Consider the following 22191-nt stretch of genomic DNA (forward strand, 5'->3'; position numbering starts at 1 on the left):
TAGGATCGACAAAACCTTCTGGTTGTATCACATACAATGTTTGCTCAAGGAAACCGTCGAGGAAACAATGTTTTGACATCCTATGTGCAATATTTCAAAAATAATGCAACAACTACTAACATAATTCTAACAGAGTTTTAGCATCTCTACGAGTGAGAAAGTCTCACCATAGTCAACTGTTTGATCATGTCGGAAACATCTTTGCGACAAGTCGAGCTTTTCTTAATAGTGACTTATCACCATCGTCGTCTGTCTTCCTTTTAAAGATCCATCTTTACTCAATAGTCCTACGACCATCAAGTAGTTCTTCCAAAGTCTACACTTTGTTTTCATACATGGATCCTCCCTCGGATTTCATGGCCTCCAGCCATTTGTCGGAATCCGGGCCCACCATCGCTTCTCCACAGCTCGTAGGTTCATTATTGTTCAACAACATGACCTCCAAGACAGGGTTACCATACCACTCTGTAGTAGTACGCGACCTTGTCGACCTACAAGGCTTGTAGTAACTTGATCCGAAGCTCAATGATCACCATCATCAGCTTCCACTTCAATTGGTGTAGGCGCCACAGGAACAACTTCATGTGCCCTGCTACACACTAGTCGAAGTGATGGTTCAATAACCTCATCAAGTTCTATCACCCTCCCACTCATTCTTTTTGAGAGAAACCTTTCCTCAAGAAAGAACCTGTTTCTAGAAACAAACACTTTGCTTCCGGATCTGAGATAGGAGATGTATCCAACTGTTTTGGATATCTTATGAAGATGCATTTATCCGCTTTGGGTTCGAGCTTATCAGACTGAAACTTTTTCACATAAGCATTGCAGCTCCAAACTTTCAAGAAACGACAGCTTAGATTTCTCTAAACCTTAGTCTATACTGTGTCATCTCAACGGAAATACGCGGTGCCCTATTTAAAGTGAATGCGGTTGTCTCTAATGCATAACCCATAAACGATAGTGGTAATTCGATAAGAGACATCATAGTATGCACCATATCAAATAGGGCGTGGCTAAGACGTTCAGACACATCATCACACTATGGTGTTCCAGGTGGCATGAACTGCGAAACAATTTCCACATTGTCTTAATTGCGTACCAAAACTCGTAATTCAGATATTCATCTCTATGATCATAGCGTAGACTGTTTATCCTCTTGTCACGACGATCTTCACTCTAAAATAGCTTTGAACTTTTCAACATTTCATACTTGTGATTCATCAAGTAAATACTCCTGTATCTACTCAAATCGTCAGTGAAGTAAGAACATAATGATATCCACTCCGTGCCTTAGCACTTATTGGACTGCACACATCAAAAATGCATTACTCCCAACAAGTTACTCTACTTGTTTCATGTGGCATGTTTTGCATGTCTCAAGTGATTCAAAATCAAGTGAGTCCAAACGATCCATCAGCATGGAGTTTCTTCATGCATTTTACACCAACATGACTCAAGTGGCAGTGCCACAACTAAGTGGTACTATCATTATTACTTTTTATCTTTTGGCACTAGTATTATGAACATGTGTAACACTACGATCGAGATTCAATAAACCATTGAGGGTAATTATTCAAGCAAATAGAATAACTATTATTCTTTTAAATGAATAATCGTATTGCAACAAACACGATCCAATCATGTTCATGCTCAACGCAAACACCAAATAACAATTATTTGGGTTTCACCACCAATCCCGATGACAGAGGGAGCGTGCGATGTTTGATCATATCAACCTTGGAAACACTTCCAACACGTATCGTCACCTCGCCTTTAGCTAGTCTTCGTTTATTCCGTAGCTTTCATTTCGTGTTACCAATCACTTAGCAACTGAACCGGTATCCAATACCCTCGCGCTACTAGGAGTACTAGTAAAGCACACATCAACATCATGTATATCAAATATACTACTTTCGACTTTGCCAGCCTACTTATCTACCAAGCATCTAGGGTAGCTCCGCCTCAGTGACCGTTCCCCTCATAACAGAAGCACTTAGTCTCGGGTTTGGGTTTAGACTTGGGTCTCTTCATTAGTGCAGCAACTGTTTTGCTGTTTCACGAAGTATCCCTTCTAGCCCTTGCCTTTCATGAAACTTAGTGGTTTTACTAACCATCAACCATTGATGCTCCTTCTTGATTTCTACTTTTGCAGTGTCATACATCACGAATCTCTCAAGGATCATTGTATCTATCCTTGATATGTTATAGTTCATCACGAAGCTCTCACAGCTTGGTGGCAGTAACTTTGGAGAACCATCACTATCTCATCTGGAAGATTAACTCCCACTTGATTCAAGTGATTGTCGTACTCAGACAATCTGAGCACACGCTCAATGATTGAGTTTTTCTCCTTTACTTCATGGACAAAGAATCTTGTCGGAGGTCTCATACCTCTTAACAAGGGCACAAGCATGAAATCACAATTTCATATCTTTAGAACATCACTCATGTTCCGTGACGTTTCAAAACGTCTTCGGCGCCACGCTTCTAAGCCATTAAGTATTTTGCACCGAACTATCGCGTAGTCATCAGAAACGTGTATGTCGGATGTTCACAACATCCACAGACGACGCTCGAGGTGCAGCACACTGAGTGGTGCATTAAGGACATAAGCCTTCTGCGCAGCAACGAGGACAATCCTTAGTTTTACAGACTCAGTCCGCAAAGTTTGCTACTTTCAACTAAATTTTCTCTAGGAACATATTAAAAACAGTAGAGCAATAGCGCAAGCTACATCGTAATTCGCAAAGACCATTAGACTATGTTCATGACAATTAGTTCAATTAATCATATTACTTAAGAACTCCCACTCAAAAAGTACATCTGTCTAGTCATTTGAGTGGTACATGATCCAAATCCACTATCTCAAGTCCGATCATCACGTGAGTCGAGAATAGTTTTAGTGGTAAGCATCTCTATGCTAATCATATCAACTATACGATTCATGCTCGACCTTTCGGTCTCATGTGTTCCGAGGCCATGTCTGCACATGCTAGGCTCGTCAAGCTTAACCCGAGTGTTTCGCGTGTGCAACTGTTTTGCACCCGTTGTATGTGAACGTTGAGTCTATCACACCCGATCATCACGTGGTGTCTCGAAACGAATAACTGTCGCAACGGTGCACAGTCGGGGAGAACATAATTTCGTCTTGAAATTTTAGTGAGAGATCATCTCATAATGCTACCGTCGTTCTAAGCAAGATAAGGTGCATAAAGGATTAACATCACATGCAATTCATAAGTGACATGATATGGCCATCATCATGTGCTTCTTGATCTCCATCACCAAAGCACCGGCACGATCTTCTTGTCACCGGCGTCACACCATGATCTCCATCAACGTGTCGCCATCGGGGTTGTCATGCTACTCATGCTATTAGTACTAAAGCTACGTCCTAGCAATATAGTAAACACATCTGCAAGCACAAACGTTAGTTTAAAGACAACCCTATGGCTCCTGCCGGTTGCCGTACCATTGACGTGCAAGTCGATATTAACTATTACAACATGATCATCTCATACATCCAATATATCACATCACATCATTGGCCATATCACATCACAAGCATACCCTGCAAAAACAAGTTAGACGTCCTCTAATTGTTGTTGCATGTTTTACGTGGTGACCATGGGTGTCTAGTAGGATCGCATCTTACTTACGCAAACACCACAACGGAGATATATGAATTGCTATTTAACCTCATCCAATGACCTCCTCGGTCAAATCCGATTCAACTAAAGTTGGAGAAACCGACACTCGCCGGTCATCTTTGAGCAACGGAGTTACTCGTAGCGATGAAACCAGTCTCTCGTAAGCGTACGAGTAATGTTGGTCCGAGCCGCTTCGATCCAACAATACCGCGGAATCAAGAAAAGACTAAGGAGGGCAGCAAAACACACATCACCTCCCACAAAAACTTTTGTGTTCTACTCGAGATTACATCTACACATGAACCTAGCTCATGATGCCACTGTTGGGGAACGTCGCATGGGAAACAAAAAAAATTCCTACGCGCACGAAGACCTATCATGGTGATGTCCATCTACGAGAGGGGATTTCCGATCTACGTACCCTTGTAGATCGCATAGCAGAAGCGTTAAGAAACGCGGTTGATGTAGTGGAACATCCTCACGTCCCTCGATCCGCCCTGCGAACCGTCCCACGAACCGTCCCGCGATCCGTCCCACGATCCGCTCCGATCTAGTGCCGAACGGACGGCACCTCCGCGTTCAGCACACGTACAGCTCAACGATGATCTCGGCCTTCTTGATCCAGCAAGAGAGACGGAGAGGTAGATGAGTTCTCCGGCAGCGTGACGGCGCTCCGGAGGTTGGTGGTGATCTAATCTCAGCAGGGCTCCGCCCAAGCTCCGCAGAAACGCGATCTAGAGGTAAAACCCTGGAAGTATGTGGTCGGGATGCCGTGGCAAAAGTTGTCTCAAATCAGCCCTAAAACCCCACTATATATAGGAGGGAGGGAGGGAGGAGGCAGCCTCAAAACCTAAAGGTTTGGCCGAAATTGGAGGTGGAGGAGTCCTACTCCAATCCTACTTGAAGTAGGATTCCACCTTCCCACTTGGAAACTCTTTCCACCTTGTGTTTTTTTCCTTCTCAAACCTTATGGGCCTTAGTGGGAACTTATTCCAGCCCACTAGGGGCTGGTTTATCTCTTCCCATAGCCCATGAGACCCCTTGGGGCGTGACACCCCTCCTGATGGTCCCCGGCACTCCCAGTACACTACCGATGAGCCCGAAACTTTTCCGGTAATGCACGAAAACCTTCCGGTAACCAAATGAGGTCATCTTATATATCAGTCTTTGTTTCCGGACCATTTCGGAAATCCTCGTGACGTTCGTGATCTCATCCGGGACTCCGAACAACATTCGGTAACCAACCATATAACTCAAATACGCATAAAACAACGTCGAACCTTAAGTGTGCAGACCCTGCGGGTTCGAGAACTATGTAGACATGACCCGAGAGACTCCTTGGTAAATATCCAATAGCGGGACCTGGGTGCCCATATTGGATCCTACATATTCTACGAAGATCTTATCGTTTGAACCTCAGTGCCAAGGATTCATATAATCCCGTATGTCATTCCCTTTGTCCTTCGGTATGTTACTTGCCTGAGATTCGATCGTCAGTATCCGCATACCTATTTCAATCTCGTTTACCGACAAGTCTCTTTACTCGTTCCGTAATACAAGATCCCGCAACTTACACTAAGTCACATTGCTTGCAAGGCTTGTGTGTGATGTTGTATTACCGAGTGGGCCTCGAGATACCTCTCCGTCATATGGAGTGACAAATCCCTGTCTTGATCTATACTAACTCAACGAACACCTTCGGAGATACCTGTAGAGCATCTTTATAGTCACCCAGTTATGTTGCGACGTTTGATACACACAAAGCATTCCTCCGGTGTCAGTGAGTTATATGATCTCATGGTCATAGGAACAAATACTTGACACGCAGAAAACAGTAGCAATAAAATGACACGATCAACATGCTACGTCTATTAGTTTGGGTCTAGTCCATCACATGATTCTCCTAATGATGTGATCCCGTTATCAAGTAACAACACTTGCCTATGGCCAGGAAACCTTGACCATCTTTGATCAACGAGCTAGTCAACTAGAGGCTTACTAGGGACAGTGTTTTGTCTATGTATCCACACAAGTATTGTGTTTCCAATCAATGCAATTATAGCATGGATAATAAACGATTATCATGAACAAAGAAATATAACAATAACTAATTATTATTGCATCTAGGGCATATTTCCAACAGCTTATACCATGGCTTGGGGTTCTTCTTCAAATGAGTTAATCTCCTCTCAAAGCGTGTTCGTGCCCTTGAGTTTGTGGTCTTGTGGTGGAAGGTCATCTAGAGCATTTGTTCCCTTGGGGAAAGCAGGATCATACTTCTCCTTTTGGGGAACAAACTTCATCTTGGGTTATTGACCTTCTACCCATTCAACTCCATTGGCATTGAAGTAGCCAATGCCTTGTTTCTTCCGCTGTCCTCCTTGCTTGCGTACAATCTCCTCAAATTTCTTACTTCCAGCAAGGCTCTTGTAGACAGCTTTCTCTATAATTCCTTTCAATAAATCATTTTATTTCTCAAGTGTGACTTGGATAAGAGAACCATTAGTGGAATCAATAGAGCTACTAGAAACAACATCATTGGATTTAGCATTAGTGTTGTTGTTACTAGATGAAGAACCTTTCTTGCCTTTGTTAGTAGTTTGCTTAGATTTAACTTGTGGAACAAAAGTAGACAAGAGTAATCGTTTGGCTAGATAAGAAGAACTCTTCTTTCAAAGATTGTTATTTATAGCTTTAAGAAACTCATGTTCTTGCTCTAAATTTAGCTTCTCGAAACGTAACTTCTCATGAGTTCTTACAAGCTCTCTATGATCTTCTACAGTAGATTCATGAGCTAACATAAGAGTGTTTAATTCTTTAGTAAGACGCTCAATCTCCTTCTTATCATCATCACACGACTTATCTTGACTAGCATGATTATTGTCAGTTCATTTTGACTAAGATTACTAGTTTTATCAAAGAGCAAGTCATCATCTCCAAATAAGTCATCCTCATCACTATTAAAGTCAAAGTATTCGGGGTGTGATATCTTAGGGCCTTTAGCCATGAAGCAATTTCCACTTCCTCCATTTTGTGAATCAAATATGTCGTGGGAATTGGAGGATACAAGTGCTAGTCCGACAACACCTTCATCTTGATTATAGTCGGTGTTGGAGTGGTAGCTTCTCTCGGATTGGTTGTTGGATTCGGAGCCGGATACTCATTCACCAACATGAGCTTGATGTATTCTTCTTCAGTGGCTCTTGGTGTACTTGTCCTTCTTCTCTGAGTGCTTGCTTCTCTGGGGGTATTCGTTCATAACGATCTTCTCTAATCCTTATATCTCTTCGAGGTGACTCATCTCTTGAGCTTCTTCTTCTAGGCGACTCTTCCCTTATTTTGTGGGTGATCGTGCACTCAGTGGAGTAGTGTCCGGGCCTTCCACAATTGTAACAATTCCGGTCACGACTAGATGAGCGCTTCTCTTCGTATCTTGAGTTGGAGCTTCTCTCTTTGCCTCTGCTCTTGTAGAACTTGTTGAATTTCTTGACCATGAGGCTTATCTCTTCATTTGTAACAAGTTTGTCACTTGAGGTAGCGGGAGTGTCGTTTGAAGCTTTGTATGCACCACTTGACTTGTTATGAAGCTCTTTTTTTTCTTTGAGTGACGTATCATGAGCAACAATCCTTACATTGACTTCCGTAGGCTTGAGATCATTGTAGTTTGGCATCATTTGGATCAATGTGCACACGGTGTCGTACTTCCCATCCAAGGCTCTAAGGATCTTCTTGATGATGTATCGGTCATCTCTTCACTTCCTAAACCGGCAATCTCATTTGTGATGAGAGCGAGCCTAGAGTACATTTCAGTGACTCCTTCACCATCCTTCATCTTGAACTTGTCAAGTTAACGTTGTAGCACATCCAACTTAGATTCCCTCGCGGATTCGGTACCTTCACACATATCAATCAAAGTATCCCAAATTTCCTTAGCATTCTCAAGACGGCTAATCTTGTTGAACTCTTCGGGGCATAGGTAGTTGAATAGAATGTCGCATGCTTGAGCATTGTTTTGCAACATCTTCAATTCTTTCGTGGTCGCTCCATGATCCGATTCCTTTCCATCACCAAAGAATTCACCTTGCAATCCAACATGAACGACACCCAAACGGCGAAGTTATGATCAAGATTATGCATTTTCATTTTATGATTCCAACTAGCAAAGTGTGTACCATCAAAATATGGACCTCTACGGTGATAATTTCCCTCACTAGACGCCATACTCTCCTAGGTTGTGAAACCAATGCAATAGAGACCAAAGCTCTAATACCACTTGTAGGATCCAAAGTAAGTCTAGAGGGGTGTGGTTAGACTACTTGACCAAATAAAAAATTAGCCTTTTCTCAATTTTAGTTATGGGAAAGTTTTAGCAATTATAGCAAGTCAAGCACACACTACACATGCAAGTATAAGAGTATAGCAGCGGAAAGTAAAGACATGCACATATAAATAAAGGGTAGGGATAGGAAGATCAAACGCAAATATGACACGAAGATTTTTGGCGTGGTTCCGATAGGTGGTGCTATCGTACATCCATGTTGATGGAGACTTCAACCCACGTAGGGTAACGGTCGCGAGAGTCCACGGAGGGCTCAACCCACAAAGGGTCCAGGGAGAAGCAACCTTGTCTATTCCACCATGGTTTATGTCCACAAAGGACTAGCCTCACTCGGGGTAGATCATCATGAAGTAGGCGATCTCCTTGCCCTTACAAACTTCTTGGTTCAACTCCACACAAAGTCGGAGGCTCCCAAGCGATACCTAACCAATCTATGAGACACCACTCTCCAAAACGTAATAGATGTGGTAGTATAATGAACTCCTTGCCATTGTGCTTAAAAAGATAGTCTCCTCAACACTCAATCACTCTCTCATGGATTTGGCTTGGATAGAAGAGATTGATTGGATGGAAAGCAACTTGGGGAGGCTAGAAATCAAGATTCATATGGTAGGAATGGAATATCTTGATATCAACACATGAGTGGCTCTCTCAAAAAAATGGACGGGGCAAGTGTTGGTTCGTTCTGAGTGCTTCCTCTGCGAATGAGAGGCATATGGAGGGGTATATATAGGCATCTCCAAAAATCCAATCGTTACAACACTATTTCCCAACTCGATGAAACTGAAGCAAAAACTCGGTTGCACCGACTAGTGCAAAATGTGGCAACTTTTGGCGTTTCGGTGAGACTGATATATGAATCTCGATGGGAATGATTTTGGCTAGCCTAGGCAGTTACCTGTTTCGGTGTCACCGATTCCTAAAACTCGAAAATTTTGATTTTTAGAAGTGGGACAATAGAAAGTTGGTCACTGATTTCGGTTTCACCGAAATGGAACTTGGTGTCACCAAGATGCTAGGGTTTCGCATAGGATCTGTCTAGGGTAAAACTCGGTATGGCCGATTTGGAAATATTGGTGGCACCGAATTTGTGTGTTTAGGCTTTGGGCAGAATATATGTGGGAGAATATCATGAGGGGTTTTGGTGGCTAACTCTAAGCACTTGAGCAACCAGATCATCATAGAAACCTCATCCCCTTTTAATAGAATTGGCTTTCCTATGAACTCAATTGTGATTTCTCACATAAAAGCAAAATGTAGAGTCTTGAAGTTTGTTGCCAATAGATGTTCCTTGCATCTAGGGAATCCCCTCACAATCCTTTGCTAATCCATTCATTGAACTTTTCCTCAAATATACTTGGTGGAATCATTAGTCCGATGAAGTATATGTTGTTATTAATTACCAAAACCACCTAGCTAGGGAGAACTTGTGCTTTCACTATTTAAGCTGACCACCGGCACAAAAACTCTACCCCTCCATATTTTCCTCCTCCCGTCCCTCGCAGCCTTCAGCCATGTCCCCATGCCGCCGCCACTACACGTCGGAGCACTGACTTTAGCTCCTTGATCAGGTCCGGATCTGGAGGGCCACACGGCTACCTTTGGATCCAGAGGAGGAGGTGGAGGAGTAAGAGGAGGAGGTGCAGGAGTAAGAGGAGGAGGAATGTGAGCCTACGGAGGATGTGGGGAGGAGGAGGAGGAGGAGGCGCCGGCGTTGGATGAGGACGTGGATCTATGGGCGGAGTAGCAGGCCATCCTGAACTCCATCTGCTTGGAGTCGGCTGCGGAGGCGAGACGTCTTCGTCGGCAGGAGATGGAGGCGGCGCGGGCTGTGGTGGACGCGGATGTGGCGTAGGCTGCGGCGGACAAGGATCGGCTAGAGGTCATGTGTGACGACGAAGACTAGGATAGTACGTAGGATTTTCTTTTGCATGCTTTGTATGGATCTAAGGGATTAAATATGAGAGAGTTGGATGTGGACAAGCACATTTGAGGATTGATCGGTCAGTACTTGCGGACGTGTCCACGGGCGTTTGAGGAGCCAGATTTGCAAACCGTGGTTGTAGATGCTCTTCAATAGGGGATTCCGGTGAGGCCAGACGTCAATGCGGGACGTCAGAGTGTGTTTTTCGGCTGACGTGCCTGCTTCATGGCAGCATACGAAAGGATGGTGCATTGAACGGACATGGTAGATATTCGTCTCGTCTCATCAGTCAGTGTCTCCGGCATTGAACAGGCGCGAACATCGAAGACGCGTCGCGGCCGGTGCCGGTAAGAGGTCGTGTCCACTCTTAAATGGGGAGTGGCCCTCTATAACGACATGAATGCGGGCAGCTGGCGCCGGGTGGGAAGCGCACGGGGGAGGGGGTGGGATAGGACGGTCAGAATCGAACGACGTTCTTGTCCGGACTTCCGAAAACCTTTCCACGTTTATCTTTAATTTGCGGGTCCCGTAAATCGATACAGGACATCGTTGGATGGCTTTTACGGTCCGGACCATACGGTCTAGACCATTGCTTGCGGGGGATTTACTCATCCGCCTTGAAGATGCCCTAAGGAACCTTACATAATGTTCCTCCCATCTTTTGCGTGCTTATTTCTGTGAGAAAATCGGTTGGTCCAAAAGCAAAAGGCAATGCTGCGTTTCGATCTCAACTTGGATCATCCATCATTTTCCATGGAGGCTGTGCCAACCCAGCTTGACTTGACCATCACCAGTTACTCCATTTTTCCATAACAGAGGCCGGTACCCATGCATTGCCTGCAAGCAACACTCCCTGTCTATCACACCACAGCACGTACGCAGCTCGTGCGAAATTCCTTGTCCCCTGCCTATAAATACCAAGCACGTAGAACACTTGTAGCCATCAACCGATCAACCACCCGCCAGCGATTCGGAGCAGAAGCAGAGTGCCTTTTGAGCTCGAGCCATGGGGAAGAAGAGCCACATTTGCTGCTTCTCGCTGCTGCTGCTTCTGTTTGCCGGGTTGGCATCCGGCCATCAGGTCCTGTTTCAGGTACGCGCGCGAGTGTGTGGGTTTGATCTGTTTCTTTGAGGAGAAGAATCCGAGCTCGGGAGCTGGAATGGATGTTGCAGGGGTTCAACTGGGAGTCGTGGAAGCAGAGCGGCGGGTGGTACAACATGATGCTGGGAAAGGTCGACGACATCGCCGCCGCCGGAGTCACCCACGTCTGGCTCCCGCCGCCGTCGCACTCCGTTGCCGCGGAAGGTCCTCCTCCTGTCTCCCCCTCCCTCTTCCCACTAAATCATTCGTGTCTCAAGGCAACCAAGAAGAGCCAAGGACAGCATGCTAAGTTTGATTGCGGTTGCAAAGTACACTATGATTTCAAAATGCTTTTTCGACAAAGAAAAGATATTATAGCAGTGACGAGAAACAAAATGTACAAATATGATCATGTAAATAAAGATACTACAAACTAAAACGATCGACCTGGGTGCAGGTTACATGCCTGGTCGGCTGTACGACATCGACGCATCCAAGTACGGCAATGCGGCGGAGCTCAAGTCGCTTATCGGCGCGCTCCACGGCAATGGCGTGCAGGCCATCGCCGACATCGTCATCAACCACCGCTGCGCCGACTACAAGGACAGCCGCGGCATCTACTGCATCTACGAGGGCGGCACCTCCGACAGCCGCCTCGACTGGGGCCCCCACATGATCTGCCGCGACGACACCAAATACTCCGACGGCACCGCCAACCTCGACACCGGCGCTGACTACGCCGACGCGCCCGACATCGATCACCTCAATCACCGCGTCCAAAGCGAGCTCAAGGAGTGGCTCCTCTGGCTCAAGAGCGACCTCGGCTTCGACGCGTGGCGCCTTGACTTCGCTCGGGGCTACTCGGCGGAGATGGCCAAGGTGTACATCGACGGCACATCCCCGAGCCTCGCCGTGGCCGAGATTTGGGACGGCATGGTCCCCGGCGGCGACGGCAAGCCTAACTACGACCAGGACGCGCACCGGCAGAATCTGGTGAACTGGGTGGACAAGGTGGGCGGCGCGGCGTCGGCTGGCATGGTGTTCGACTTCACGACCAAGGGGATTCTGAACGTCGCCGTCGAGGGCGAGCTATGGCGGCTGATCGACCCGCAGGGCAAAGCCCCCGGAGTCATGGGGTGGTGGCCGGCCAAGGCTGTCACCTTCATCGACAACCACGACACCGGCTCCACGCAGGCCAAGTGGCCATTCCCCTCCGACAAGATCATGCAGGGCTACGCGTACATCCTCACCCATTCTGGCATCCCATGCATCGTAAGCAGGAACTCACCCTCAAGTCTCACTCGGTCATGAGTCATGACTATTCATTAAGGAAACTAAGATCTGTTTGTCTTGGTGATTTGCAGTTCTACGACCATTTTTTCAACCTGGGTTTCAAGGACGAGATCGCAGCGCTTGTGGCGATCAGGAAGCGCAACGGCATCACGGCGACGAGTGCTCTGAAGATCCTCATGCACGACGGAGACGCATATGTCGCAGAGATCGACAGCAAGGTGGTGGTGAAGATCGGGTCCAGGTACGACGTCGGGGCTGTGATCCCGGCCGGGTTCGTGACCTCGGCGCACGGCAAGGACTACGCCGTCTGGGAGAAGATCGCTGCGGCGGCCACACTACAACGGAGCTGAAACCTCCACTGAAGCGCCGCGGCAAGATGATTTGAACAAAATTGTCCATTCTGCTATACACACGCGCAGATATTGTTATGATTTAAGTGTACTTGTACCCAAAGATGAGCTGTACGAATGGCTCACACGATTGTACTACTAAATAAAGTATTGAGGATACGAAGAGGTATAAGAGGCATTTGCGCCATCTGGATGTTTCAGCAATACCGCAAAGAAAAGGGAAAGACAGTTTCAGCCCTTTTTTCCCCAGAAGTTCCACGGCAAGAAGGAAAAACAATCTCAACACTGCGAGTACGCGATGAACATAACACAAGGTGACACGCCATATAGGATTTACACATCGCGCCATATAGGATTTACACATGTTTCCAGTAATATGAGCACGCGCCAGGAAGTAAGAAATAACTAATCAATGGTTTTTCTGACTGCTGAAACTAAGATTTCCACAGTAATACAAAGACAACGTCATTAATCCAAATAAATCCAGCAAAGGAAGCCAAAATGGCGGCCTATTATTAATTTATTATTCTCCAAAGGCTCCTTAAATAGGCGAAAGATGAGCTCTTTCATAGTTTTGTTACATTGCTGGAGGAACCAGCAGAATGAAGATTGCATTGCAAGTTGGGCAGCGGAGAGGCTCTATTAAAGGAACACAATAAGAATCGAAACAGGCATGTAACAGCCTGTTAGCGTTAGGCATGAGCTGACAAACAGCAAAACCACAGCCAGAGCCTCAGAAACCAAGCGAGGCTACTCCTACGCCAGTGCCTCTGGAAGTAATAGATTACATGCTCCCACATTTTTCTCTATTCTACTCCAGGATTTAAGGAGAACAAGTACTAGATTTTACTTGGGACGCTTGCGGTATGGGTACAGGATGTCATCCACCGTGTCTTTCACATAAGTCCCAACTTTATTCATGTTCCTAACCACACCACTGGCCACAAGCCCAGCATTCCTCTGAAATCTGCAGGTCCAGTTGAAAATTCGCGATTTGTTAAATGTCTATGCAAATCCATGGGCTCAAGTAGAGTTTAAACCAAAAGAGAAACCTACTTGGTTATGAAATCGGCTTGTGTCAGCGCAGTTTTGTGTCCATGTGCTTGAGTAGCTGCAATGTTGTCAAGAGAAGTGAAATTTCAAGATCCAATAAGTTTAGTTTCAGGCACAATGGAATAATCATCACATGTTTCTCATGAAGAACAAGTCTTATAAGCCAACGTGTAAATAAGTTTTAGGCATGCAAATTTGGAACCTTGAGGGTACCCTCCGACCCTCTTTAGTTCAACTAAATGAACCAAGTTTCAGAATTCACTTCATTTTTGAAACTTCAGTTAATTTGGTTAACTATAAGCAGGGTTGGAGGGTACCCTAAAGGTTCCAAATTTGCATCCCTGATAAGTTTAGTTTCAGGCACACTGAGATATATGCGCGTTACAAAATTGTTCAACTTAGAATTCAGACTGCACTTTAGGATCAAGTTCCTCCAGTCATTGCCGACTAAATTAAAGTACCATTTCTGATGTTCTGTTTTAGGGAACATTTTCCGTATTACTACTGTGGCAAAATTGACTTTAAGAATAAGATTTGGTGGCTTTGAATCATGCAATAATCAACGATGCAACATTAGTATATCCACTCATTTCTTCATTAACAGGCGAGGCAGTTCATTACATTGATACATTCTACAGAGAATCTGTAGTACAGAGGCCACTGAAGGAAAGTGTGACATGTTAAGCACCTCTTGCAATGATCTAGCATACCGAGGTAAGCTTTGGAGTCGCTATTAGATTATTATTACATATGGTTACACACTTGTCAGGCAATAAAATAAATATTCTCCTTACCTTCTTTTTTTATGTGAGCTGAAGCTTGTTTAGCTGGAGCTTGTTTAGTTGGAGCTCTGTCTGTCAATAACTGCAGAAAAAGAAAAGAAAAGGCACTTCTTGCTTACACTTCACTTATCATTGGGCATACACTTAACAGTATGATACTGGCCAAGCGGTTTCAATAATAGTAATAAACATATTAGGGAAAAGATCAAGAATATATGTCTAGTGTTATGGCATGGCCAGTATTCATTCCTACTGTGATTGAGAAATGAAGGGAAGTGTCATCAACTCATCATTGTAAATAAATAAAAGGTATGGGTTGCCATGAACACACGCCAGCCATGTTTTCCATATACAAAATACAGAACTAGGCTTGCACGCTAAATTGCTTTTTACATAAAAAATCAACTGTCGTAGAATATGCCTGCTATACTAAGACAACCTATACAATATACACCATCAATAGACAGCATAATTCCCATGCACATTAAGTCACATTGACATACTGCTTATGTGTGAGATGACATGTTAAGCATAATTTCAGAGCAATAAATGCTTCAGAAGAAGAAGAAATACCTCAACTCCAACACAAATAGGGAGCTCTGCATACTTCTCTCCCTTTGGTGTAGAGCTCTCCTTGTCATCTAGGTATATGGAATATCCAGCACATGCATATTTGAAGTTGGAAAGGTTGCGACCTTCTTGGATAGCTCCCAGCTCAATTTCTCCAACCATACGATCAGGAACTGGTATCCGTAGCAAGTTCAACAAAAACCAAGATAGGATAAAACAAGTCAACCCAACAGTTAAGAATTACAAATTCAGATAAAAACAAGTCAGGAAATTAAGCCAGCTATTATTACTGCTATGGTGACTGGTGAGACGATAAATCCAGTGTACATGATACAGAGATAAACATTCATGATATGAAACGGTACTTTTGCTGTTCTGCAGAGATTGTCTCAACAGAGATAATCTCAAAGTTATAGAATGGATTGTAATTTTTTACTGATCTAGCATATTCAACTGATCATCAGTACAGAGTACTAATAAAATACAGGAGTTTATTGGTGAACCTATGATGATCAACAACATTCTGGAATTTAATGGAATTGATGCCCTGGCGTAACACTACGGTTCAATGAAATTGACTGAAGCATCTGCTCCAAGCCATCTTTGCAGTCACATAATGGAGACCTAATCTCATACACTCAATTGTCCTTGCGTGGTTGCCAGAACGTCGGTGGCACATATAAACTCAACAGAAGATCCAGAATCAGATACGTAATAACATAAACGCAGTGACTTTCTTGTGCTGCTCTGAAGAGTCAACAAACAAACCCAGGCGTTTATCCTTCCCACAGGTCCAGGTACTAACACTAAATGGCTGTACTAGAGGATACTTTTACAGCAATCTTCCTGGGATATGTATAACTAGTAGCCTACTATTAATTGGTAGAATTCTTTTGTGGCACTGATGTTAAGCATCAGTATGGGATGTAATACCTTTGACTGTTTGTCAGGGTGGTGCTAGGATATGTTTTCCAATTGCCTGTTCCCAAAGCGGGGGCGGACAGTGGGTTTTCCTCTGGTGTGCCCCTTTGTTCGGTTGCGAACTTTGTTTGTCTCCGTTATGAAACTAACGGAATGGGGAAAGCCAGTACCAGAATACAGCCTACTTTCCAGATAAAGCAATGATGTGAACATTGAAATTTTGTCGAATTCCACTGAAGACATGAGTTGCGACAAAGGTGATTTCTTCCTAGTGTGTGGGAATGGGCATCCCTGTTTGCAAACAACACAGGAGCCCTAATCTGTATGCATCCACATGGTTCGTGCGTCTGTGCATCACCGCAACAACCGAAATCTGGTGCAGAACACGGAGCCCAGCGAAAGCTCGGGGGGGCATAGATTACATGGCTGAACTAGGAACGGGGGAACCCTAGCCCACCTAATAAGACCCTCAACCAAGCAGTCAGAGAAAGAAGAGAGGGGGAAGGTGGTGTCGGCGCGATTTTCGACCTTGGGGGATGCCGCGGGTAACGCCGACGCAGACGGGGCCGCGTCCTTTGGACCTGAGCACCGACGAGTAGAAGAGACAGCCCTTGCAAGACCTCCCCTTCACCACACCTGCCCCTGCCACCGGGGTCGCCGTCGCCGCCGCGCCCTCCCCTGCCGCAGGGACCCCCGGCGCGGCGCCTGCGCGCTCCATATCCGCCGGTATTGAGGGGGGGGGCGGCGGCGGCGGGTGATCTGTGACTGTGGCCCGCGTGGGGAGACTGTAGAGGGGAGGGGGCTTCGCTTTCGTGGTGCCGCCGCCTCTGGCGTCTATTCAGTCGGAGCTTCTTGTGTTTGGTTTTCAGTTTCGCTTTGTGCAGTCGACAGAATACAGTCTTATCAAGAATTTGGATCCCAAGTCTGTTTCTAAATTCAATTAAAAAATTATATTTCTAAATTAATGTTAAATATGTACATTTGCTATACTAATCGTCGATATTTTTTCTTTAAACTTAGCCAGTGGCGGCATCAGGATTTGAATATGATTAATTAGTCAAAATCGAAGACATAAAAACACGCGCACACCCTATGTGCCCGTCTGAAGTTAGTGTATACACATTTAGGTCACTTGATTGTGCTACTGAAAAGAGAGAAAAAAAATGACGGCTCTGGAATGGAAGGAATTTGATTTTGCATGGAATTATCATTCAAGATATCCTGACGGCAAAAGAATCGACGTAAATACAAGGTTGCGTTCAGGGTGGCCAAAACCAGAGCAACAGAATGGGCGCACATGATTAATTAGTCGATAAATGGTACTGATGGAATGATATTTACAGAGAGACCCCAGGAACGCACATCCTGTACAATGAGTGGGATATACAGGTTAATTTACAACGTAACAAGGGGGCATGCTTCAGACTTTGCATGCCGCGTACATCAGGTGCAACTACGCTACTCATGACTGGAAGAGGGTAACGGTGGCGATATATCCATTTTTCATCACCTGTTTGTCAATGGGAGTGGAAGAATTGCAAATGTCAGATCAAAATGATAACAAACAAATTGATGATACACTTCGCACAGGAAAAGAAGGTTTCTGAAGCCGAATGATAGGTAGCCCACCTCGAAAGCAATATTTTGGTATCCATAGACGAAAGTTGATCCAAACGGGTTATTCATCGAGCCCTGTGTCTGGATTGCTGCTCGACCGCAGTCGCCAAGGATCTCCTAATACGGTAGAATCAACACACTAGTCAGTTAGCAAATAAGCATGGAAAATCGAAAGCAGAAAAAAATTGGCCATTACCAAGAAATAGCGTTACTGCTCAAACAATTACTACATAACTACAACTAAGATTATAACTCAAACGTGGCGTGTTGAGCTACTTTTGATAAGTAAAAGAACTGATGTCCCTTTAGCTTGGGACCATTACCCATGATATGATTTACTTTTATTTGCATGCCGATCAAAGAAACATCTTTTTTACCAGGATCAAAGAAGCAATAGTAACTCGTTTATTTGCATGTAAATTCAAAAATTCGGTCATTCACCAACTTTTCGCAAAGGCAGACATTCAACCATTAAAAGATTGAGATATCTCATAAACAAATCTAGGAAAAACAAGTAGTCATAGAGGGAGCACAAAAGGTTTAGCAATGAAATGGCAACCCAAAGCAAAGTTGATACTTATAGGTTATAATTTATAAATCTACATGTCAATCATTGCAGCATAAATTCATGGTGAACACCATACCTTGACTTGTTCCCACTTTGTTCGGGGTGTTATGCAATTCTTGGAAGTGTTACCAGTAGGCTGCTGTCCCCCTTCAGCTCAAACAAAGCAAATAGTTAAGTAGTATTGATCTCATCACCAGCAAACTGACTATAACGAGCAATTCGTACCTTCAGCATCATAGATAACAAAGTTGCATTTCATGTACGAATTGAAATCAGAATGACCAGGGAAGTTTGTATGTAAAACAAACTTCTTTATCTTATGAGTCTGCAATGAGACAAAATCTACTGGTCACCATGCTGGTTGAACCTCACAAAAAATATGTTGTCAAAACTTTGAAGTGTGCAGGCAGACCTAACAAAAAACTCCATACCTGACCATCAAATAAGATATCTATGCCACGTGAGAAATAGTTGTAGAAGTAGTCTCCACAAAGAGTAGTCCGAGGACGGAGGTCGGATGCAGAGTGTATAACCATTTGGTCCACCTAACATGAGAGCACGAGATGGTAAGCGTTAAAGATGAGAATGCAGTATTGAATTTTTAGTGCTTAGGATTTTGGTCTTCCCTTATACTATTATTCTTTCAATAAAAAAATAGGGAGAGCATATATCACAGAAGAGTTGACATGTATCAAGCAGTAAAAAAATGGTTCCACATATAAAATATATAAATCTAAAAATCAGAAAGTCAAAGGTGAAACAGCTTTTTGGCTGTTTATCTTTAAACTGCACCAGACGCAACATTGTTTTGCAAGTAACAATCAAACCTCCGAAAGCAATCTGCAAGCATCAGAAAAATCCTTGTCCAACATTTCGCATGTTCCAAGCATATTTTGGGGGTTATTCAATCAAATCCACATTGTGTTCTACCAACACTCACATGTTGGAACAGCACCTAACACCTAGTTCAGTATGATACCAAGAGGTCGTCGAATCTTTTGAACCATATGTTGAATTGCTTGAGTGCATGGAATCCTTTATTGTTTACTGATCTTTGAAATACTAATAGATAACTTGGCTTCTCTAGCATGCCCAGAATATTAACTAGAAATGACACCCTGGTTTATCGTCACCCGCTCGGTATAGGATAAAATATGGAGACATATAGATGTTTCCAAGGAATACACTGGAAAGCATGCATACCAAGCAATCTAGTGCATGTTATTCATAACAACTGAAAGATTAGCTTGCCACAATCTTTACGAAAATACATATTGCAGTGCTTCAGTACAAAAAAATCAAAATTATAAGCAGACCTGCTTCTGATGGATACCGCATGGACGACCCAACTCGGTCCAGATATCCTGCCAAAGATAAAGCATCCAGTAAGAAATCATTAAAGCATGCTTCAGAAAAAGAGAGCAGATGGTAGAATGATTTATACCTGTGGCGATGCTCCGAAAGGAATATGCTGGCCCCCAATAGTGAACCAAAGCTCTTCACCAAGCTGAAAACAAGATAAAGCTGTAAAAAGGTTTGCTCCAGTAATGAAGATACTGTAGAGCTTATAAAATTACATATTTTTTATTCTATGCACAAAAGACAGTAACAATGATGCATGACACATACACTACCAGCTGTTCAGCCTACAATTCTGCATTTACTTTCTTTTGGTCTATATACTTGCTCAAAAACTTTTAAAAAGTGTGAGTTGTAAAACCAGATCGTATGGATCACTGAATCATGGAACAGGAAAATCTCTGCAATTTTTACAGGATTAATAGGGTGGAAATATCAGCAACAAATAGGCAATGTACCTTTGCATGTACTTCCTCCATATATAGGCTGCCCGCGGGTAAGGCAGGAATAACCGCCTTATCCATCAATGACCCAACACCAACTTTGCTATCTGTTGAGCTATCATATATAGAAACACGGCACGTAACCGGAGTTGTTCCATCGGGAAACTCCAGGGGCAAATCTGCCACTGCAAGTGCAATAAGAAGCTGAGAAGAAATGCTGTGAATGATAGGTACGCAGAAATTAATGTGACTATTTAGCAACATACCTTCCCCATTGTTGAAGAAATTTGTATATTGACTGGGGATAGGGAATGCAAATGATAAGCCCTGCAAAATCATGTGAGTAAGATAAACCCAAACAGACCAGGAAATGGAACATGGAACAAAATCTTGAAAGGAATGAAAAAAAGCAAGGGTGATTTTTCATGACATACTGGATAGAAGAGGGTATACATGCCCCTCTCTTTGTCATATATCCCAGGGAAAGTTGGTCCGAATAGAGCATAAACAGACACAAAAGTGGCTAACGTCGATGGACCGCTGAAAGAATAGAAGGGAGAAGGAAATCTTCAGTAACACAGCACCGAACCTTTTGCTGAACGGCTAGAGCAACAAATGAATGGTCATATGCCACATATACGCTTTACTCGACCCAAGGTTTCTTGAATATAGAATAAACAGAAAAGTGGGAATGCCTAGAAGCTCCTCACCCAATTAAAGACGTTGCGTAACGCAATTGCAGTCTCTTAACATCAAAAATTTCAATGAGCCGGAGCCTCTGCAGGAGAAAAATAAAAGAAGATTTTCTGAAGGATAGTGATTGTTTTTCATAAATCTCAAATGTAAAGTATGTACAAGTTTCTATACCATATCCTTTTAAGTAAATTTTGCTGCAGAATTCAAATAACTACAGCACTTAACTACTGAAGGGTCTGCATTACACTTTCTATTCAACCAAGCATAGAACCAATATAATTTGGTTATATAAACATTTCAGTAAGTATTCACTATCAACAAACAAATGCTCTTGTATACATGAATTTTTTATATTTTTTTGTGGGGGATTGTATGCATGGATTCGGTACAACTACAAGTGAGATCAACAATGTCTATAATGCAACGAGAGTATCAAGGAAAACCCAATCATATGACTCCACCAATAGAAACGAACCTGCGACCAAGGATCAAAGCGCAAGTGAAACCCGTGATCCGGAAAGCTTATGACAAAGTCCAACTTTAGAGGCTCCTGGAATCACAAAATGGACAACACCAATCGGTTAAGCTTAATTTGGGGGCATTAGATGATTTGCCACACTTTATCAGAGGTTTGATGATTTGCCCCAGGATTGTTAACACCAAACAGGGATGCCCATCACGAACCTCATCGAAGTACTTCACGTGGACAACATCGTAAATGTTTGGCTGGTGTTCAATCTGCGCAAATGCATCGGAAATCGGCATCCCTGCACCGACCATCCCCGAGCTCTCGTGTCAGAATTGATCGAAAAAATCGAAACTTTCAGCTAAGCGGTTGCTTAAAGTGCAGGTTTCTCTCCCGCAGTCGCGTGCGGAGCGAAAGGAAGCAACTGACGGGTTCGGAAATCGGATCCCAACCGACGTGGCGACGACGGGCGGTTGGTTCGCTAGGGTTGTTGGGGGGGGGGGGGGGGGGGGGGGAAACTCACCGAGGGTGAAGGGGCCGACGCCGAGGCCGGGGCGGAGGTCGAGGGTGACGGCTCCCATGGCCGTGCCCTCGCAGCGCCGCCTCACCGGCACCGTCGCCGGGGACGGCGACCCGACCGCCGACCCGGGCCCTCCCCCCACCATCGCCGGTGACCTCTGCGTCTGCATCGCCGTGGCGGGCCTTCTTCCTTCCCCTCGTCGGCCGGTTTGTTCCTCTCGTCGCTCCGATTGGGTTCGGGGATTCGCGTGGGCTTGCGTCTACTCCGATTCCTTCTTCTCGCCGACTAGTAGTTTAGCTTAACGAGAAGCCAACGAACGACGTGCGGGGCCGGCTTGTCAGTGTGAGGTCCGTAGACATGGGCCCTACCCGTCAGTGGGGTTGGCGCCGGTTTCACACTTGGCACGGCCACCGGTTGCTTACTTGCTTGTGCTCACGTTATCACGTTATACGTTTTGCTTCCTCGTTAGGATTTTCTTTTTCTCTTACTATTATGTGAGGAGCAGCTCAAAAGTATTTTTCTTTTGCGGATAAAATCCATTTGTATTCAACATGCAAAG

General features: G+C 44.4%; 3 protein-coding genes across 3 annotated transcripts; 1 reads left to right on the top strand and 2 right to left on the bottom strand.

Annotated features, from left to right (window-relative positions):
• Positions 1-10872: 10872 nt before the first annotated feature.
• Positions 10873-12806, top strand: LOC123413359 (alpha-amylase type A isozyme-like). The gene is made up of 4 exons (XM_045106301.1): positions 10873-11006; positions 11087-11219; positions 11452-12266; positions 12359-12806. The coding sequence occupies exons 1-4, from the start codon at positions 10920-10922 to the stop codon at positions 12635-12637; spliced, it is 1314 nt and encodes a 437-aa protein (XP_044962236.1). The 5' UTR covers positions 10873-10919; the 3' UTR covers positions 12638-12806.
• A 299-nt stretch (positions 12807-13105) lies between these two features.
• LOC123410180 lies at positions 13106-16836 on the bottom strand. The gene is made up of 5 exons (XM_045103075.1): positions 16492-16836; positions 15046-15215; positions 14485-14554; positions 13694-13748; positions 13106-13604 (listed from the first exon to the last, which is right to left on the bottom strand). Exons 1-5 carry the CDS (start codon positions 16679-16681, stop codon positions 13484-13486), a joined length of 606 nt encoding a protein of 201 aa, XP_044959010.1. The 5' UTR covers positions 16682-16836; the 3' UTR covers positions 13106-13483.
• Positions 16837-17248: 412 nt separating this feature from the next.
• Positions 17249-21934, bottom strand: LOC123410459 (PHAF1 protein At3g51130). The gene is made up of 14 exons (XM_045103406.1): positions 21636-21934; positions 21331-21413; positions 21122-21196; positions 20661-20728; positions 20385-20490; positions 20217-20277; positions 19966-20135; positions 19593-19655; positions 19465-19512; positions 18580-18693; positions 18374-18473; positions 18225-18295; positions 17593-17697; positions 17249-17473 (listed from the first exon to the last, which is right to left on the bottom strand). The coding sequence occupies exons 1-14, from the start codon at positions 21799-21801 to the stop codon at positions 17426-17428; spliced, it is 1278 nt and encodes a 425-aa protein (XP_044959341.1). The 5' UTR covers positions 21802-21934; the 3' UTR covers positions 17249-17425.
• Between the last annotated feature and the right edge of the window lie 257 nt (positions 21935-22191).

The sequence above is a fragment of the Hordeum vulgare genome, chromosome 7H (genome assembly GCF_904849725.1).
Source record: "Hordeum vulgare subsp. vulgare chromosome 7H, MorexV3_pseudomolecules_assembly, whole genome shotgun sequence".
Taxonomy (NCBI): domain Eukaryota; kingdom Viridiplantae; phylum Streptophyta; class Magnoliopsida; order Poales; family Poaceae; genus Hordeum; species Hordeum vulgare.

Bases quoted from the DNA above. Each gene is read 5' to 3' on its own strand.
- LOC123410180 (XM_045103075.1), bottom strand. From the start codon at position 16,681: ATGGAGCGCGCAGGCGCCGCGCCGGGGGTCCCTGCGGCAGGGGAGGGC. The intron at 15,216-16,491 runs GTCGAAAATCGC...TACGGATACCAG, and splicing joins TACCCGCGGCATCCCCCAAG to TTCCTGATCGTATGGTTGGA. The intron at 13,605-13,693 runs GTAGGTTTCTCT...CTGGACCTGCAG, and splicing joins CAAGCCGATTTCATAACCAA to ATTTCAGAGGAATGCTGGGC.
- LOC123410459 (XM_045103406.1), bottom strand. From the start codon at position 21,801: ATGCAGACGCAGAGGTCACCGGCGATGGTGGGGGGAGGGCCCGGGTCG. The intron at 20,491-20,660 runs GTGAGGAGCTTC...CTATTCTTTCAG, and splicing joins TACGCAACGTCTTTAATTGG to CGGTCCATCGACGTTAGCCA. The intron at 17,698-18,224 runs GTATGGTGTTCA...CTACCGTATTAG, and splicing joins CAAAGTGGGAACAAGTCAAG to GAGATCCTTGGCGACTGCGG.
- LOC123413359 (XM_045106301.1), top strand. From the start codon at position 10,920: ATGGGGAAGAAGAGCCACATTTGCTGCTTCTCGCTGCTGCTGCTTCTG. The intron at 11,007-11,086 runs GTACGCGCGCGA...TGGATGTTGCAG, and splicing joins GCCATCAGGTCCTGTTTCAG to GGGTTCAACTGGGAGTCGTG. The intron at 11,220-11,451 runs GTCCTCCTCCTG...ACCTGGGTGCAG, and splicing joins GCACTCCGTTGCCGCGGAAG to GTTACATGCCTGGTCGGCTG.